The following is a 17624-nucleotide window of genomic DNA, read 5'->3' as shown; positions in this document are numbered from 1 at the left end:
TCATTTTTCGCGCTTATGTGGTCTGTTTTGCTGCTATGCTGCATTAGCTTGATGTCAACAATGGTGGTTAGCTAGCTAACTTAGCAACAGCGCCCTTGACTTGTGCTAAACTTACACCAATGTCACATATATATATATATAAGAAACTAGAGTCACGACTTGCAGCCATGCTGTAATTTGTCATGACTTGATACAAACATGTTTTCGCTACGGCCACGTCAACTTTTCTGCCCACTTCAATTTAGATAAAGTTAGCCTTTCCAAATGCATTTATTGTAGCTAGTTTACGTGCATATGAAAGTGTCATCATGTATTATTTACCTCTACCTCCCTTTCTCAGATTCAGAAATACCTGCCAAGAACTTACACCTCTCGTCCTTCTCTCAATGTAAGTGCAAGACTTGTGATGTCTCTGTGAACATGCATTGCATATGATCTAGCCTTAACACTTAAAGGCCTACTGAAACCCACTACTACCGACCACGCAGTCTGATAGTTTATATATCAATGATGAAATCTTAACATTATAACACATGCCAATACGGCCGGGTTAACTTATAAAGTGACATTTTAAATTTGCCGCTAAACTTCCGGTTCGAAACGCCTCTGAGGATGCCGTATGCGCGTGACGTAACCCGGGGAACACGGATATGCCTTCCACATTGAAGCCAATACGAAAAAGCTCTGTTTTCATTTCATAATTCCACAGTATTTTTCGAACGTAGTCAGCAACAACAGTACACAGCCGGCGCTTCTTTGTTTACATTCCCGGAAGATGCAGTCAAGATGGAAGAACTCGGATAACAGAGACTCTAACCAGGAGGACTTTTGACTTCGATACACAGACGCCTGTAGAGAACTGGGACAACACAGACTCTTACCAGGATTACTTTGATTTGGATGACAAAGACGCAGACGTGCTACTGTGAGTATGCAGCTTTGGCTTCTAAACATTTGATCGCTTGACCGTATGTGCGCAACTTTTTTTTGCGTATGTACGTAACTTTTTAAAAATATATAAGCTTTATGAACCTTGGGTTAGGTGAACGGTCTTTTGGGCTGAGTGATTGTGTGTGTTGATCAGGTGTTTGAATTGTATTGGCGTGTTCTATGGAGCTAGGAGCTAGCATAGGAGCTAGGAGCTAGCATAACAAACACGCAGGTGTTTTTATGCAGGATTAATTTGTGGCATATTAAATATAAGCCTGGTTGTGTTGTGGCTAATAGAGTATATATATGTCTTGTGTTTATTTACTGTTGTAGTCATTCACAGCTGAATATCAGGTACCGTGAGTATGCAGCCTTGGCTGCTAAACATTTGATAGCTTGACCGTATGTGCGCGTCACGTACGTAACTTTTTAAAAATATATAAGCTTTATGAACCTTGGGTTAGGTGAACGGTCTTTTGGGCTGAGTGATTGTGTGTGTTGATCAGGTGTTTGAATTGTATTGGCGTGTTCTATGGAGCTAGGAGCTAGCAGAGGAGCTAGGAGCTAGCGTAACAAACACGCAGGTGTTTTTATGCAGGATTAATTTGTGGCATATTAAATATAAGCCTGGTTGTGTTGTGGCTAATAGAGTATATATATGTCTTGTGTTTATTTACTGTTGTAGTCATTCCCAGCTGAATATCAGGTACCGTGAGTATGCAGCATTGGCTGCTAAACATTTGATAGCTTGACCGTATGTGCGCGTCACGTACGTAACTTTTTAAAAATATATAAGCTTTATGAACCTTGGGTTAGGTGAACGGTCTTTTGGGCTGAGTGATTGTGTGTGTTGATCAGGTGTTTGAATTGTATTGGCGTGTTCTATGGAGCTAGGAGCTAGCAGAGGAGCTAGGAGCTAGCATAACAAACACGCAGGTGTTTTTATGCAGGATTAATTTGTGGCATATTAAATATAAGCCTGGTTGTGTTGTGGCTAATAGAGTATATATATGTCTTGTGTTTATTTACTGTTGTAGGCATTCCCAGCTGAATATCAGGTCACCCCCGGCTCTCACAGCATCTTCTCTATCTGAATAGCTTCAACTCCCCACTAGTCCTTCACTTGCACTTTACTCATCCACAAATCTTTCATCCTCGCTCAAATTAATGGGGAAATTGTCGCTTTCTCGGTCCGAATCTCTCTCACTTCATGCGGCCATCATTGTAAACAATAGGGAACTTTGCGTATATGTTCAACTGACTACGTCACGCTACTTCCGGTAGGGGCAAGCCTTTTTTTTATCAGATACCAAAAGTTGCAATCTTTATCGTCGTTGTTCTATACTAAATCCTTTCAGCAAAAATATGGCAATATCGCGAAATGATCAAGTATGACACAGAATAGATCTGCTATCCCCGTTTAAATTAAAAAAATTCACTTCAGTAGGCCTTTAACACTAATGCATATAATCACAGCAGTATGATGATTCTATGTGTCTACATTAAAACATTCTCGTTCATGCTGCATTAATATATGCTCATTTGAAACTTTCATGCAGAGAGGGAAATCACAACTAAGTCAAAACTGTATTTATTAAACAGTTATTAAGCAGTGGCACAAACATTCATGTCATTTCAAAACAGAAAGGGCAAGATTGTCGGAGACATTTTAAAACAAGCTATTAGTGCACTTTTGTGCATGACGTCACTAAGATGACATATCAAAACAACACTAAATTAAAGTGCACTTTTCATACGGAATGCCACTACAATATTTTAAAATTAGTAAATTGCACTTTTGTGCATGATGTCACACAAGATATTTCAAAAAAAGTCAAATAAAAATTAGCTGCATAATAGGAAATTAAATAGTGTATGTCCTTCGCTATGTGGTAGGTTACTGCGGACGTTATCTCCTTTTGTTGTTGACTATTTTTTTCATACGGTGTTGATCTGGAAATGGAAGACACCAGGCTCAATTGGGTTAGTGCTTGTTGCTTGGGCATTTTGTTGGGTGTGGCACCGGCCGAGATGTTGACATGTGGAGTTTCAAGCACTCTTAATTCTCTAGCGGGTGACTTTTCAAATGATGCTACAAATAAGTAGTGCAGCTACTTTTCGTAGCAACGCTTTTTCCGCATACTTTACATATTACGGTTGTCTGTTTGACATCTTCCCGCTTGAAGCCAAACCACCGCCAGACGATGGACTCTGTGCTGTTTTTCTTGGGAATCAATTCTTCTTCCTCCATTTGTTACCAGATTCGCACCTTCTCTCTTTCGTATTACCACTTGCACCGCTCTGCTAGCACCACCTGCCACAGCTAACTTTACCCATGCTGCTACCTCTCTGTTCCGCGAGAACGTTGACGTTGCACGCAGTATGTGACGTATGTAAGAAGGTGCGCTTGTTTTATCTCTCTGTGAGAGACAAGAAAGAGTGAGAAAAGCCTGTAGTGTAATGCCCGCAGCTAAAAGCAACTGGGAGAGAACGTATACTCACGATATAGTCATTTTCTATATCGCACAGAGACAAACCCGCGATATAAACAGAGTATATTCGATATATCTCCCAGCCCTATAATATAGTATATTAACTTTTAATGTTACATTTATTTGCATTTATAACACTGTGTGCCGTGAGATACAGTCTGGTGTGCCGTGAGATACAGTCTGGTGTGCCGTGGGAGATTATGTAATTTCACTATATTTGGGTTAAAATATTTTATGCAAACCAGAAATTATAATCTGCAAATTGAGTGTCGGTGCTGTCTAGAGCTCGACAGAGTAACCGTGTAATACTCTTCTCTATCAGTAGATGGCAGCAGGTAGCTAGATGCTTTGTAAACGCCGTATCTAATGCTTAAACCAAAAATAAACAAAAAGCGAGTGCCCCTAAAAAAGGCATTGAAGCTTAGGGATGGTTATGGAAAACGAAACTAAAACTGAACTGGCTACAAAATAAACAAAAACAGAATGCTGGACTACAGCAAAGACTTACAGCGTGTGGAGCAGAGACGGCGTCCACAAAGTACATCCGTACATGACATGACAATCAACAATTTCCACACAAAGAAGGATAGCGTCCGCACAACTGAAATAGTCTTGATTGCTAAAACAAAGCAGGTGCGGGGAATTGCGCTCAAAGGAAGACATGAAACTGCTACAGGAAAATGCCAACAAAACACGAAAAGCCACTAAAAATAGGAGCGCAAGACATCAACAGACTCCAAATAAGTCACGGCGTGATGTGACAGGTCGTGACACTTACTTTGAGACAAGAGCTATAGTGATGCATGGTTGGTTATGGTTTGAATTCATGTCCAACAATTGCAACAATTACTTTTTACTGTCAATATCAACTACCAAGTTTACATTTTTAATGTTTTCTGCTGGTGGTGTGCCTCCGCATTTTTTCAATGAACAAAAATGTGCAATTCCGCTAAATTTGTTGGTTTTTGACATGGACTTGTTTCTTCATCATTGCCCACACGTTTAAGTCAGGACTTTGGGAAGGCCATTCTAAAACCTTAATTCTAGCCTGATTTAGCCATTCCTTTACCACTTTTGACGTATGTTTGGGGTCATTGTCCTGTTGGAACACCCAACTGCGCCCAAGACCCAACCTCCGGGCTGCTGATTTTAGGTTGTCCTCAAAAATTTGGAGGTAATCCTCCTTTTTCATTGTCCCATTTACTCTCTGTAAAGCACCAGTTCCATTGGCAGAAAAAACAGGCCCAGAGCATAATACTACCACCACCACACTTGACGGTAGGCATGGTGTTTCTGGGATTAAAGGCCTCACCTTTTCTCCTCCAAACATATTGCTGGGTATTGTGGCCAAACAGCTTAATTTTTGTTCATCTGACCACAGAACTTTCCTCCAGAAGGTCATATCGTTGTCCATGTGATGTCAGATGAAACAAAAATTGAGCTGTTTGGCCACAATACCCAGCAATATGTTTGAAGGAGAAAAGTTAGCTAGTTTGCCTTTTCTTTGGCCCACCCCTAGATATTCATTTTCTCTACTTACAGTAAAGAAAACAGTATCTTACTATATCTTGACAAAAACAATGACTTGGTGTGTTGCTTGGGAACAGTTAGTAATGGTTATATGCAGTAAAACTTTAATGATCTCAACTCAACGTAATGTGTGTTCCTAAATTTGTGTTGGACATCTTAGATGAAGAGCGCAGTTATGATTTTGATTTACAGAGTAAAACGACTAAAAACTAAGGTTTTGGGCATTGTTTTCGATAAACACATTTGTCTAAATATGGCCAAGGACACACACTATACAGGACGTTGTCTTCATTACTCAAGGAAAAATGTAATCTGCGGGACAAAATTCCTCTGCTTTTTTAAAGTATGTTTATTTTATTTTATTTTTTTCAGTCGTCAACTTGAAACGTCCCTCTGTCTCCTACTCCCTCGTTGTCATGTGACATGTCCTGTTACATGATCATACTGTTTTCATGTGACATGTAATGATTTCATGTAGCATGTAACAATTTCATGTGCTGTTGTATTAATATACGATTTCCTGTTCCATGTAATGATTTCATGTAACGTAATGATTTCATGTAACATAGAATGTGATGATTTAATGTAATGTGACGATATCCCGTACTGTTGCATGAAATGATCATATTCCATGTAACATGTAACAATTTCATGTAACAGAACGAGAATGTAAAATGCAATGATCTTATGTAATCAACTATTTTATGTAACATATTGCAATTTCATGTAGCATCTAATGATTCCATATACTTTTACATGAATATGATGATTTCATGTAGCATATAATGATTTAGTGTAACGTGTTCATATACTGCTCCATGGAATATGATGAGTTAATGTTACATGTAATGATCTCATGTAGCATGTAATGATCCATACAACATGTTGTAATAATTTAATGTACTGTGTTACATTGAATATGATGATTTCAGGAAGTGGTCATTGGCAGCGCAGTGCGCACCCCGATGGGGTCCTTCAAGGGCACCCTGGCAGCTGTTCCGGCAACCAAACTGGGTTCAATTGCCATAAAAGGAGCGATCGATAAAGCAGGTACGGTACATAATTTTACAGTAGATCCCTTTTATTTGTTTGTTTAGTTTAGTTTATGTTCTGAAATAACAAGCAAATACTAAATAAAACAGCAATATGAGACACTTAAAAATTTAATTTTTTGACAGTCTAATACAGCCTGGATTATGCTGCTGCATTGAGGCATCACCTTACACTATGCTGACTTATATCTATATCAAATGAATACATCATTTAGTAGTAAGGTGTGAACGGTACGCCATAATCACGGTTTGGTACGTATCACTTTTAAGGGCTTGGTTAATTTTAGTTACTGTAAGGGAACACAATGCAACACCTAAAACTGCTTAGCTTTTCTGTAAAAAGCTTTAGTGATTTATTTAAATTAAACCTAAAAAACCTGCAAACGGCTGACAATTAATTTTCCAATAAGTACAATTCTAAAAATATAAAAATCTTAATTTATAAGAATTTTCAAAAAGGGTGTCTTTTTCCAACGAGGGTAGATAAGGAAAAATTAAAAGATGCGGGGTCATTTTAATAAATTTTGTACATAAAGATACTAACACCAATCCAAGCAAGTCAATAGGCTTAGCTAACTGAACAAAACTTCACAATGTTAAGTTTGTGTTACAGGTAACGATCGGGAAGTGCATTTGTATAAAAAGTGTAATATACAACATTACATCTCATTAACTATGAAATTATTTTATTTTTATAATATGCGGAGGGCCAGATAAAAATAACCTGTGTCCCAAAAATGTGTGCTGTGGTGGCATTTCATACACGCCTTGTTTGGAAAGTGTATTTTTAGTAAAATACAATGATGCAAAGAAGTGCACCGGACTGTATGTTTTGTTTTGAATACATAACATGTTTATTAATGTAGGAATAAAGCCTGAAGATGTGAAGGAGGTCTACATGGGGAATGTGCTCCAAGCAGGAGAAGGACAGGCCCCCACTAGACAAGCATTGCTTGGAGCAGGTATGACTATACAGTATTTGCATGTTTATACACAATTCAAATACATTGAAAATAATAGCTTCATTGCAATTCACTTAAATGTGCTTTTATTTATAACATGAAAAAGACAGATAAATAATTTAACAAAGGTACATAAGCGTATGCAAATATATACACAATACAGAACATTTCTTCACCATCCGGTAATGCATAAATGTGCTAAATATGGCAATAATATATCTAGCTTCATCACACGTTTTGTGCCAATGGAATCATAAAAATAAAAAAAAGTTTATTATCACTACTGCGTTTTCTTTTAACCAAAATTATGTTTTATGAGTTAATTATAAATGTATCATGTGGTATTTATTAAATGTATGTATTAAGAAAGCCCCATCACAAATTATTCAACCCCTATAAAACAATGTTGTATTTAGGGGAACTGCCCTTTGTTGGAATTTTTCCTATAATTTCTATAATATGTATGACAAAAACACATATGTCTTGCTTTTTTATGAACTCTAAATTGTAATATACAAGAAGTATGAGTTGGCTAACAATGTAGCTTATGGGAGTAATCTATTGCGCCCATCAAACCCTCAAAAAACATACAAAACTCACCAACAATATTCCAGTTACATGTCGTTACCTGAAAATAACCAAAGCCATATTATTTAACACTGAGGAATTACTTTTAGCAGCGCTGTTATCCCAAAGAGGTTAATAGCTTATGTAGCTATTGACAGACTGAGCCGTTGAGCTGCTGCATTGCCTTTAATGCTTCTCACTTTTAAAAGGATGTTGCCATAAACTGAAAAGTTGGCCAACTCTGACATTCAACTTAGACCCGGAAATGGCAAGAAAGTCACGAGAAGATGCTCTTTTTAGCCTTTAAAAAAAAATTCTACCTGCCTGAGGATTATGATTAATTCTTCATCTGAACTGGAAGATATAAACATCCCATTAGTCTGCATCCCAGTGAGAGCAGACATTGCACAGTAATTGATTCCATGTACTGTTACACTTAGCAATAATGCTAATTGCTAGATCTGCTTATCACTCAGCTTCTAAAACTTATAGCTTATCGATAACTCTGTACATTCAGACTCACAACTATAAGGTTTTGTAATCATCTTTTGTCCCAAAGTAGTCATTGTTGGCTCTTATAAAGTCTGCCATGATTAGTAGTAGTTGTTGAAGGAAATTGCGAACGTTGTGATTGTTCTGTGAAAAAAATGTGCCGCCGTATGCTTAAAATGATCAAATTACGTAAATATTACATATTATTATTATTGTGCCTGTTACTAAATTACATACTTACAGTGTGCAGGGATCCGAGATACCAGAAGGTATTTGGGCTTCAAAACTAACGATAAAAGTGACGCTTTAAACACAGAAGTGCCGCGCTGCTACAAAACATGCCTCGCCAAATGTGTCAATACAGCATTACCACCGTTGCTTCAAATTTAGGTTTAAATAACACACGTTCAGACCTGCATAAGGAGTTTAATGCATGGCATGTAATATAGTTAACAGCTTCCCCCATGCACATATACAGTAGATACAAGACACGCACGCAGACAGCTGGTTGGCTTGTTGAAAATTATCAGCATCCAACCCGCCCACGAAACATAAAATAATGCAAGTGAATTAACATAATTTCGTAACAAATTCCCACTATTTCATTTGTTTTTTATCTTTAAGAATGTGTTTTACCTGCTACATGCCTTATATGTTTACTTTTAGCTTTGTTTTCAGTATTTACTAATGTTTGTGTTTGTCTTAATGCACAGATCAAAATTGGCACCCATAAATCATGAAGCATTTAATACAATGTCAATAAATATTTATATTCTATTCTAACCTAATTCTAGATTATGGTAGGTGTACGAAAGCCTATTGTGTGCCTTTAACCAGTTTTGTAATGTTCCTATGCATTTAGGTTGATAGGTCAATCTGTGACGTCATTTCCCCTTTAAAGCACGTCTTTGTCAGAATAGCCGGTTTCAATCAGTGGTGGCAGCCAGCCTTGTGTGCGTTGACGACTAAATACCACACACACACACACACAAAACCATACACATTTAAATCTACCTTTCAACAATAAAGATGATTAAAGGATTCTCTGGCCGGAATCTGTCCATTGTGTCCCAACTCTAAAAGAACTACTATCCCTTCCTTACATTGGTCCTTCGAGCCGGATAGAGTTCCACCATCAGACACTATGGAGTCATCACCTGCTGATCACCAGCCCTCTGTCAGGCCAAAGAGAGACATTCGACTACCACAGCATTTGGCCCCTTACGATGTCACCCTCCTTCCCTCTCAACTGCCTGCTGCCCAAATCTCCTCACTACCAGTAGGACAACACGGTGAAGCAAGGCCAACCAGAGCTAGGAGTGCGTCAGAGTACCAGTCATCTGCTTCTTCACGTCGATCCTCTCGGCGATCGCATGGGCTTCAACTGCTCCAAAATATTCCGGATGTTCAAACAGCTGCCCTAGAGGAGCAAATTAAAGGTTTGGAGCTTGCTGACCTACAGCAAGAAATAGAGGAGGAAAGGAAAGCTGACTTGGAGGCGAAGAGATTGGATGCACAAGCTAAAGAAGGACAAAGACTACAAGAGGATGCTCACCTTGCCAAGGAGAGTATGGCAAGGGAAATGGAACGGCGCAGACGCCTAAAGAAACTGGAGAAAGACTTACACATTGCCCGTATTGTCAAGTCTTTCCTGTCGGAGTCTGAAGATGATGCAATGTCAACGTCAGCTCCGCCCGCTGCTGACATGCTTCAGCTCCCATCAATAACTCCAATGAAATCCGCTGCCGCTATCCCGATTACACAGCCATTGACATCGATTCCCATTCCTGTCCAAGTTGCACAAACTTGTGTCCCGACTTTAGTAGCCCCCACTACAGCTCCTTTCTCTGTCACCTTGCCTGCATCTGGGTCTTTCACAAGTCAACATATACCAGTCTTTCCAACATTTAGTTATGCATCAACAATGACACATGCAGCCGCAGTGCCACAAACCATGCAAACTTCTGTACCACAACCACCAGTTCCAGCTGGTGCACCTCCTCCTGCTGGGCAGTATGTTCAATACACATTACCATCTGCTACTCCAGCCCCGGCAGCACCACCCTGGTCCTACCCGGGCATCGAGACGCTGATCGTTACATCCTATGGTATTTCCAAACCAGTACTTCCAAGGTTTGAGAGTGGCCGGGAAAGAGATTTCGCCCTACTCAAGATGGCGCTAGAGAACTTGATGAATAGTCATCCTCACCTCAGCGAGCAATATAAATATCAAGTTCTACTAAATCAGCTCAAACTCCCTAACGCTCTGCAGTTAGCCAAGTCATTCATGTATGACCCAAACCCGTACACGGCTGCGCTAGGGGCTCTACAAGACAAATATGGCCAGCCTAGACAACTAGGACAGAGTGAACTAGGAGCTATTCTTAACTCACCAGCCATCAGAGTGGGGGATGCAGAAGCTTTCGACACCTTCGCTCTCTCAGTTCAGGCCTTAGTTGGTATGCTGCGGACTTTAGAGGGACCCCTTGGATGCGAGCTCAAATGTGGTTCTCACGTTGACCGCCTCATAAGTAAAATGCCTCCTGCTCACCGAGACGGATTTATGGAATACTGTCTTTGTCGAGGCATTCTACAGCCAGGTACCAACCAAACTTACACCCTGCCCGACCTGGCATCCTGGCTTCAAGTTAAAGCTCAAGCTAAGCGCCTCGCCAGCCGAGTCACTCACCTCTACAACCCGGGGCCTCCTCCTGCCAAGAGGGATTATAATAGTCCATGGCCCAAACAAAGGACAGCATCAATTCTCTTATGTTCTGGTGAAATTGGTAGCAGCCAGAGCACCAATCTGACAAAGTCACAACCCTTTAAACCTAGTCCTTATTGTCCATTTTGCAACACTAAGGAGCATTATCTCAACTCATGCCTGGACTTCAAGAAACTGAATACCAGTGAGATCAATAAGTGGATCCAAGAAGGTAACAGATGTTGGAAGTGCGGTCGTGGCCACAAAGCTGCAGCATGTACGCTTAAACGCCCTTGTAACTTATGCAAAGAGACGCACCTCACAGTACTGCATGACACGATCCAAGAGTCATCTCAACAAGTCCTGATGATGAGTAACCAAAATCCCACAGTCTACCTCAGGGGTCACCAACGCGGTGCCCGCGGGCACCAGGTAGCCCGTAAGGACCAGATGAGTAGCCCGCTGGCCTGTTCTAAAAATAGCTCAAATAGCAGCACTTACCAGTGAGCTGCCTCTATTTTTTAAATTTTATTTATTTACTAGCAAGCTGGTCTAGCTTTGCCAGACATTTTTAATTCTAAGAGAGACAAAACTCAAATAGAATTTGAAAATCCAAGAAAATATTTTAAAGACTTGGTCTTCACTTGTTTAAATAGATTCATTAATTTTTTTACTTTGCTTCTGATAACTTTCAGAAAGATAATTTTAGAGAAAAAATACAACCTTAAAAATGATTTTAGGATTTTTAAACACATGTACCTTTTTACCTTTTAAATTCCTTCCTCTTCTTTCCTGACAATTTAAATCAATGTTCAAGTAAAAAAAATTTTTATTGTAAAGAATAATAAATACATTTGAATTTAATTCTTCATTTTAGCTGCTGTTTTTTCGACGAAGAATATTTGTGAAATATTTCTTCAAACTTATGATTAAAATTCAAAAAAATTATTCTGGCAAATCTAGAAAATCTGTGGAATCAAATTTAAATCTTATTTCAAAGTCTTTTGAATTTCTTTTAAAATTTTTGTTCTGGAAAATCTAGAAAAAATAATGATTTGTCTTTGTTAGAAATATAGCTTGGTCCAATTTGTTATATATTCTAACAAAGTGCAGATTGGATTTTAACCAAATTAAAACATGTCATCAAAATTCTAAAATTAATCTTAATCAGGAAAAATTACTAATGATGTTCCATAAATTCTTTTTTAAATTTTTTCAAAAAGATTCGCATTAGCTAGTTTTTCTCTTCTTTTTTTCGGTTGAATTTTGAATTTTAAAGAGTCGAAATTGAAGATAAACTATGTTTCAAAATGTATTTGTCATTTTTTTCGTGTTTTCTCCTCTTTTAAACCGTTCAATTAAGTGTAAATATCATTAATTATTAATAATAACAGAGTTAAAGGTAAATTGAGCAAATTGGCTATTTCTGGCAATTTACTTAAAGGGAAACTTCGGTTTTTTTCAACCTGGGCCCTGTTTTCATAATTTTTTCTGTATATGTGAGTGCTGGATAAAACATTTTTTGAGGTCGCGCCAGTATTGAGCAGGGCAGGCAGCCTCCAGCCCAGCTAACGCTCGTACACAGGGCAACTGGCTCTCGTCAAAATTCGGCCTATAAACATGCATTTTTTTCACACTGACAGGCTCAGATAGTTACAATGAGTGTCCGACAACATACTAGAAAGGAGAAATTAACGTATGTCTCTACCTTTAGCTGGAGATCGCTGTTTGTTGTGAGCTGTGTCCAAATCTCACCACGCTACAAATCTCGTTCCGAAATCTCGCGATAACTCGCGACAAAACACCGGTGGAAAAACAGTTACCTAACCCTAACCCTTTTCTATAAAACTAAACTAACAGTCTTCGGTAACTTAGTCCAATACAAAATCACTTCGGTCGTCTCTCTTCACCTCAGTCAGGTAACTGTTTTTCCACCGGTGTTTTGTCGCGAGTTATCGCGAGATTTCGGAACGAGATTTGTAGCGTGGTGAGATTTGGACACAGCTCACAACAAACAGCGATCTCCAGCTAAAGGTAGAGACATACGTTAATTTCTCCTTTCTAGTATGTTGTCGGACACTCATTGTAACTATCTGAGCCTGTCAGTGTGAAAAAAATGCATGTTTATAGGCCGAATTTTGACGAGAGCCAGTTGCCCTGTGTACGAGCGTTAGCTGGGCTGGAGGCTGCCTGCCCTGCTCAATACTGGCGCGACCTCAAAAAATGTTTTATCCAGCACTCACATATACAGAAAAAATTATGAAAACAGGGCCCAGGTTGAAAAAAACCGAAGTTTCCCTTTAAGTGTGTATCAAACTGGTAGCCCTTCGCATGAATCAGTACCCAAGAAGTAGCTCTTGCTTTCAAAAAGGTTGGTGACCCCTGGTCTACCTGGAACAGCCTCAAAGCCCTCAAAGAGTTTTGCTGAAAGTTGTTAAAGTGCTCTTACAAAATGGAGACCGCACTCTAGAGACATTTGCTGTGCTCGATGATGGTTCTGAGAGAACACTCATCCTCCCCTATGCAGTAGAGCAACTACAACTTGCTAAGCATCCTGAAACCCTTCACCTGAGAACTGTTCAACAAGAAGTGAAAGTGCTCAATGGTTCATCAGTCAGCCTTCACGTCTCCCCCATCTTCAAGCCAAGCAAGAAGTATTGGATTAAAAATGCCTTCACAGCTGAGAATCTGAGCCTATCTCAGCACACATATCCAGTAGCGGCCCTCCAAAAACGCTACGAGCACCTCAAAGACCTTCCTTTGCTGCCTATCCATCGAGCGCAACCGCTACTCCTCATAGGTTCTGATATGTCTAAGCTTCTTGCTTCTACAGAGCCGGTGCGAGCAGGCCCATCTGGCGGCCCCATAGCAGTCTGTACCAACCTAGGCTGGTCCCTACAAGGTCCGTCTGTGATTTATGTATCTTCCCATCAGCCTTCCTGTCTGCACGTTACCACTGAATCCCCATATACCAAACTTTTCAAGAATGTGGAACGTCTCTGGCAGATCGATACTCTCCCTTACGTCAGCGAGAAGATTGCATCTCGTTCCAAGCAGGACCAACAAGGTCTCTCTCTTTTACAGACTGACTCTAAGCGTGTACCTGTTGATGGTATCCAGCGCTACGCGACACCCCTGTTACGTCGCCAGCCAAGCAATATGCTATGTGCACCCTCAGATGCTGTAGTGCCAAACTTACGCAGCATTGAACGCAGGTTGGCCAAAGACCCTCACCTTGCAACCTCTTATCGTAGAGAGATGGACAAACTTATCAAAACAGGATACGTTGCTGAGATTCCTTCAGAGGAGGCAGCAAAGAGTACTGAGTCGTGGTATGTACCACATCATATGGTGCACCACAATGGGAAAGACAGAGTGGTCTTCAACTGTTCTTTCTCCTACAATGGCCAATCTTTGAATGATCATCTCCTCCCTGGACCAACGTTGGGCCCTACTATGATTGGAGTCCTCTTGCGGTTCCGATGTCATGCAATAGCCATAAGCGGGGATATCAAGTCAATGTTTCACCAGATCCGCTTACTTGACCATGATAAACCACTCCTTCGATTCCTGTGGCGGAACATGGACAGGGAATCTAGAGCGCAGATCTTTGAATGGCAGGTCCTACCTTTCGGAACAACCTGCAGCCCCTGTTGTGCAGTGTACGCCTTACAGCAGCACGTCAGGGACTATGAGCCACCAGACTCTCTGCTCATGCAAGTGGTTGAGCACTCCTTCTATGTGGATAATTGTCTCCACAGTCTGAGTAAGGTTGAAGAAGCCAAAGCTCTCATTGACACTCTGCGTGAACTTCTTAGCGAGGGAAGTTTCGAGATCCGACAGTTGGCTAGCAACATGCCAGAAGTTGTGGCCCATCTACCACCTGATGCACGATCAGCAACTAGTGAGCTGTGGTTATCCAAAGCAAGTGATAACCTCCACGAACCCACCCTTGGACTATGCTGGGATTGTTTGAATGACACACTGAGTTTCAAGCGTCACACAACAGAATCATCAGCTGCCACTCTTCGAAATGTCTACAGTGTCCTGGCCAAGCTTTATGACCCCCTAGGATTCATTGTACCATTTACCACTCGTTGTAAGGTGCTCATCCAAGATATGTGGAAGTCCAACCTCGGCTGGGACGACCAGATCCAGCCTGCAGATCTCCTTGACAAGTGGTCAACCTGGGTACGTGAGATTCCCACTTTACAACAATTTAAGGTGCCCCGTTTCTATGTACCTTTTACTGTGAACACTCCCACTGCAACCAGACATATTCACATCTTCTGCGATGCCTCCGAGCGAGCCTATGGGTCAGTGGCCTTTATGCAGTCAGTAGATGACAATCAGCACACCCATGTGTATTTCGTGTTCGCCAGATCACGAGTTTCACCGAAAAAGCAACTATCCATCCCGCGACTAGAGCTCAGTGCTGCACTTACAGGAGCACAGCTGGCCAAAGTGATAGAGACAGAGCTCGGTGTCCCTTCAGATCGCATCACGCTATGGTCAGACTCAACGACCGTGCTGCACTGGATCAGATCAGAATCGTGTCGCTTCAAAGTATTTGTGGGGACTCGCATCACCGAAATCCAAACCCTAACAAACCCCACTCAGTGGCTTTATGTTGATTCTCTGAACAATCCAGCAGACGATATCACTCGTGGACTCACCCTGCAGGAAATGATCCAAGAGCACCGCTGGAATAAGGGCCCGCACTTCCTTTACCTGCCAGAAAATGAGTGGCCCAATTTGCCTACATCTGACCTGGAACCGGATGCCACAGAGCTGAGGAAATCCGCCTTCATTGGAACTATTTCCTGTGCTTCATCCACTCAGCTTACTGATTTCAGTAAGTTCTCCACATGGAAACAGCTTCTACAAGAGACAGCTAGCTCCCTTCATGGGGCGGCTGATGCTGGTGCTTCATCCCCACCTTCCGCCGTGGATTTTCTGCAAGAACGTAACAAGTGGAGGAACGATGGCAAGACCCTTTTGGCTGGTTAAGTTGTCTTGATAGTGGATCCTCAACTCCCCCGAGGATCGTGGCCTGTAGGACGGATCACTCAGACACATCCAGGAGCAGATGGACGGGTCCGGACTGCCAGAATACAAGTGAAGAATCGCACCTACCTTCGCCCAGTCGCCCGACTGATCATGCTTCCACCTCTTGATGACGAGGACACTACCTCATAGACTTTCTTCTAGTTTCAACTGCCATACGGACAGTTGGGGGCGGCTGTGTACGAAAGCCTATTGTGTGCCTTTAACCAGTTTTGTAATGTTCCTATGCATTTAGGTTGATAGGTCAATCTGTGACGTCATTTCCCCTTTAAAGCACGTCTTTGTCAGAATAGCCGGTTTCAATCAGTGGTGGCAGCCAGCCTTGTGTGCGTTGACGACTAAATACCACACGCACACACACAAAACCATACACATTTAAAGGCCTACTGAAACCCACTACTACCGACCACGCAGTCTGATAGTTTATATATCAATGATGAAATCTTAACATTATAACACATGCCAATACGGCCGGGTTAACTTATAAAGTGACATTTTAAATTTGCCGCAAAACTTCCGGTTCGAAACGCCTCTGAGGATGACGTATGCGCGTGACGTAGCCCGGGGAACAGAGGTATGCCTTCCCCATTGAATACAATACAAAAAAGCTCTGTTTTCATTTCATAATTCCACAGTATTCTGGACATCTGTGTTCGTGAATCTGTTGCAATTATGTTCATTGCATTATGGAGAAAGAAGCTGAGCAAGCAAAGAAGAAAGTTGTCGGTGCGAAACGGACGTATTTTTCGAACGAAGTCAGCAACAACAGTACACAGCCGGCGCGTCTTTGTTTACATTCCCGAAAGATGCAGTCAAGATGGAAGAACTCGGATAACAGAAACTCTAACCAGGAGGACTTTTGACTTCGATACACAGACGGCTGTAGAGAACTGGGACAACACAGACTCTTACCAGGATTACTTTGATTTGGATGACAAAGACGCAGACGTGCTACCGTGAGTATGCAGCTTTGGCTTCTAAACATTTGATCGCTTGACCGTATGTGCGCAACTTTTTTTTTGCGTATGTATGTAACTTTTTTAAAATATATAAGCTTTATGAACCTTGGGTTAGGTGAACGGTCTTTTGGGCTGAGTGATTGTGTGTGTTGATCAGGTGTTTGAATTGTATTGGCGTGTTCTATGGAGCTAGGAGCTAGCATAGGAGCTAGGAGTTAGCATAACAAACACGTAGGTGTTTTTATGCAGGATTAATTTGTGTCATATTAAATATAAGCCTGGTTGTGTTGTGGCTAATAGAGTAAATATATGTCTTGTGTTTATTTACTGTTTTAGTCATTCCCAGCTGAATACCAGGTACCGTGAGTATGCAGCCTTGGCTGCTAAACATTTGATAGCTTGACCGTATGTGCGCGTCACGTACGTAACTTTTTAAAAATATATAAGCTTTATGAACATTGGGTTAGGTGAACTGTCTTTTGGGCTGAGTGATTGTGTGTGTTGATCAGGTGTTTGAATTGTATTGGCGTGTTCTATGGAGCTAGGAGCTAGCAGAGGAGCTAGGAGCTAGCATAACAAACACGTAGGTGTTTTTATGCAGGATTAATTTGTGGCATATTAAATATAAGCCTGGTTGTGTTGTGGCTAATAGAGTATATATATGTCTTGTGTTTATATACTGTTGTAGTCATTCCCAGCTGAATATCAGGTACCGTGAGTATGCAGCCTTGGCTGCTAAACATTTGATAGCTTGACCGTATGTGCGCGTCACGTACGTAACTTTTTAAAAATATATAAGCTTTATGAACCTTGGGTTAGGTGAACGTTCTTTTGGGCTGAGTGATTGTGTGTGTTGATCAGGTGTTTGA

At 41.0% G+C, this 17624-nt stretch overlaps 1 protein-coding gene across 1 annotated transcript in view; it reads left to right on the top strand.

Moving 5' to 3' along the window:
- The window catches only part of acat1 (acetyl-CoA acetyltransferase 1), a 52229-nt gene that overhangs the window by 285 nt on the left and 34320 nt on the right, over window positions 1-17624 (top strand). Inside the window, exons 2-4 of the mRNA XM_062048368.1 lie at window positions 341-388; window positions 5885-6002; window positions 6871-6966. Of these exons, the coding sequence (XP_061904352.1) occupies window positions 341-388; window positions 5885-6002; window positions 6871-6966 (262 nt within the window). The remainder of the gene's footprint in view (window positions 1-340; window positions 389-5884; window positions 6003-6870; window positions 6967-17624) is intronic.

This window comes from Entelurus aequoreus, linkage group LG05, assembly GCF_033978785.1.
Source record: "Entelurus aequoreus isolate RoL-2023_Sb linkage group LG05, RoL_Eaeq_v1.1, whole genome shotgun sequence".
NCBI lineage: Eukaryota > Metazoa > Chordata > Actinopteri > Syngnathiformes > Syngnathidae > Entelurus > Entelurus aequoreus.
The sequence above is the reverse complement of the archived record's forward strand: the minus strand, read 5'-3'. Positions and strand labels throughout refer to the sequence as shown.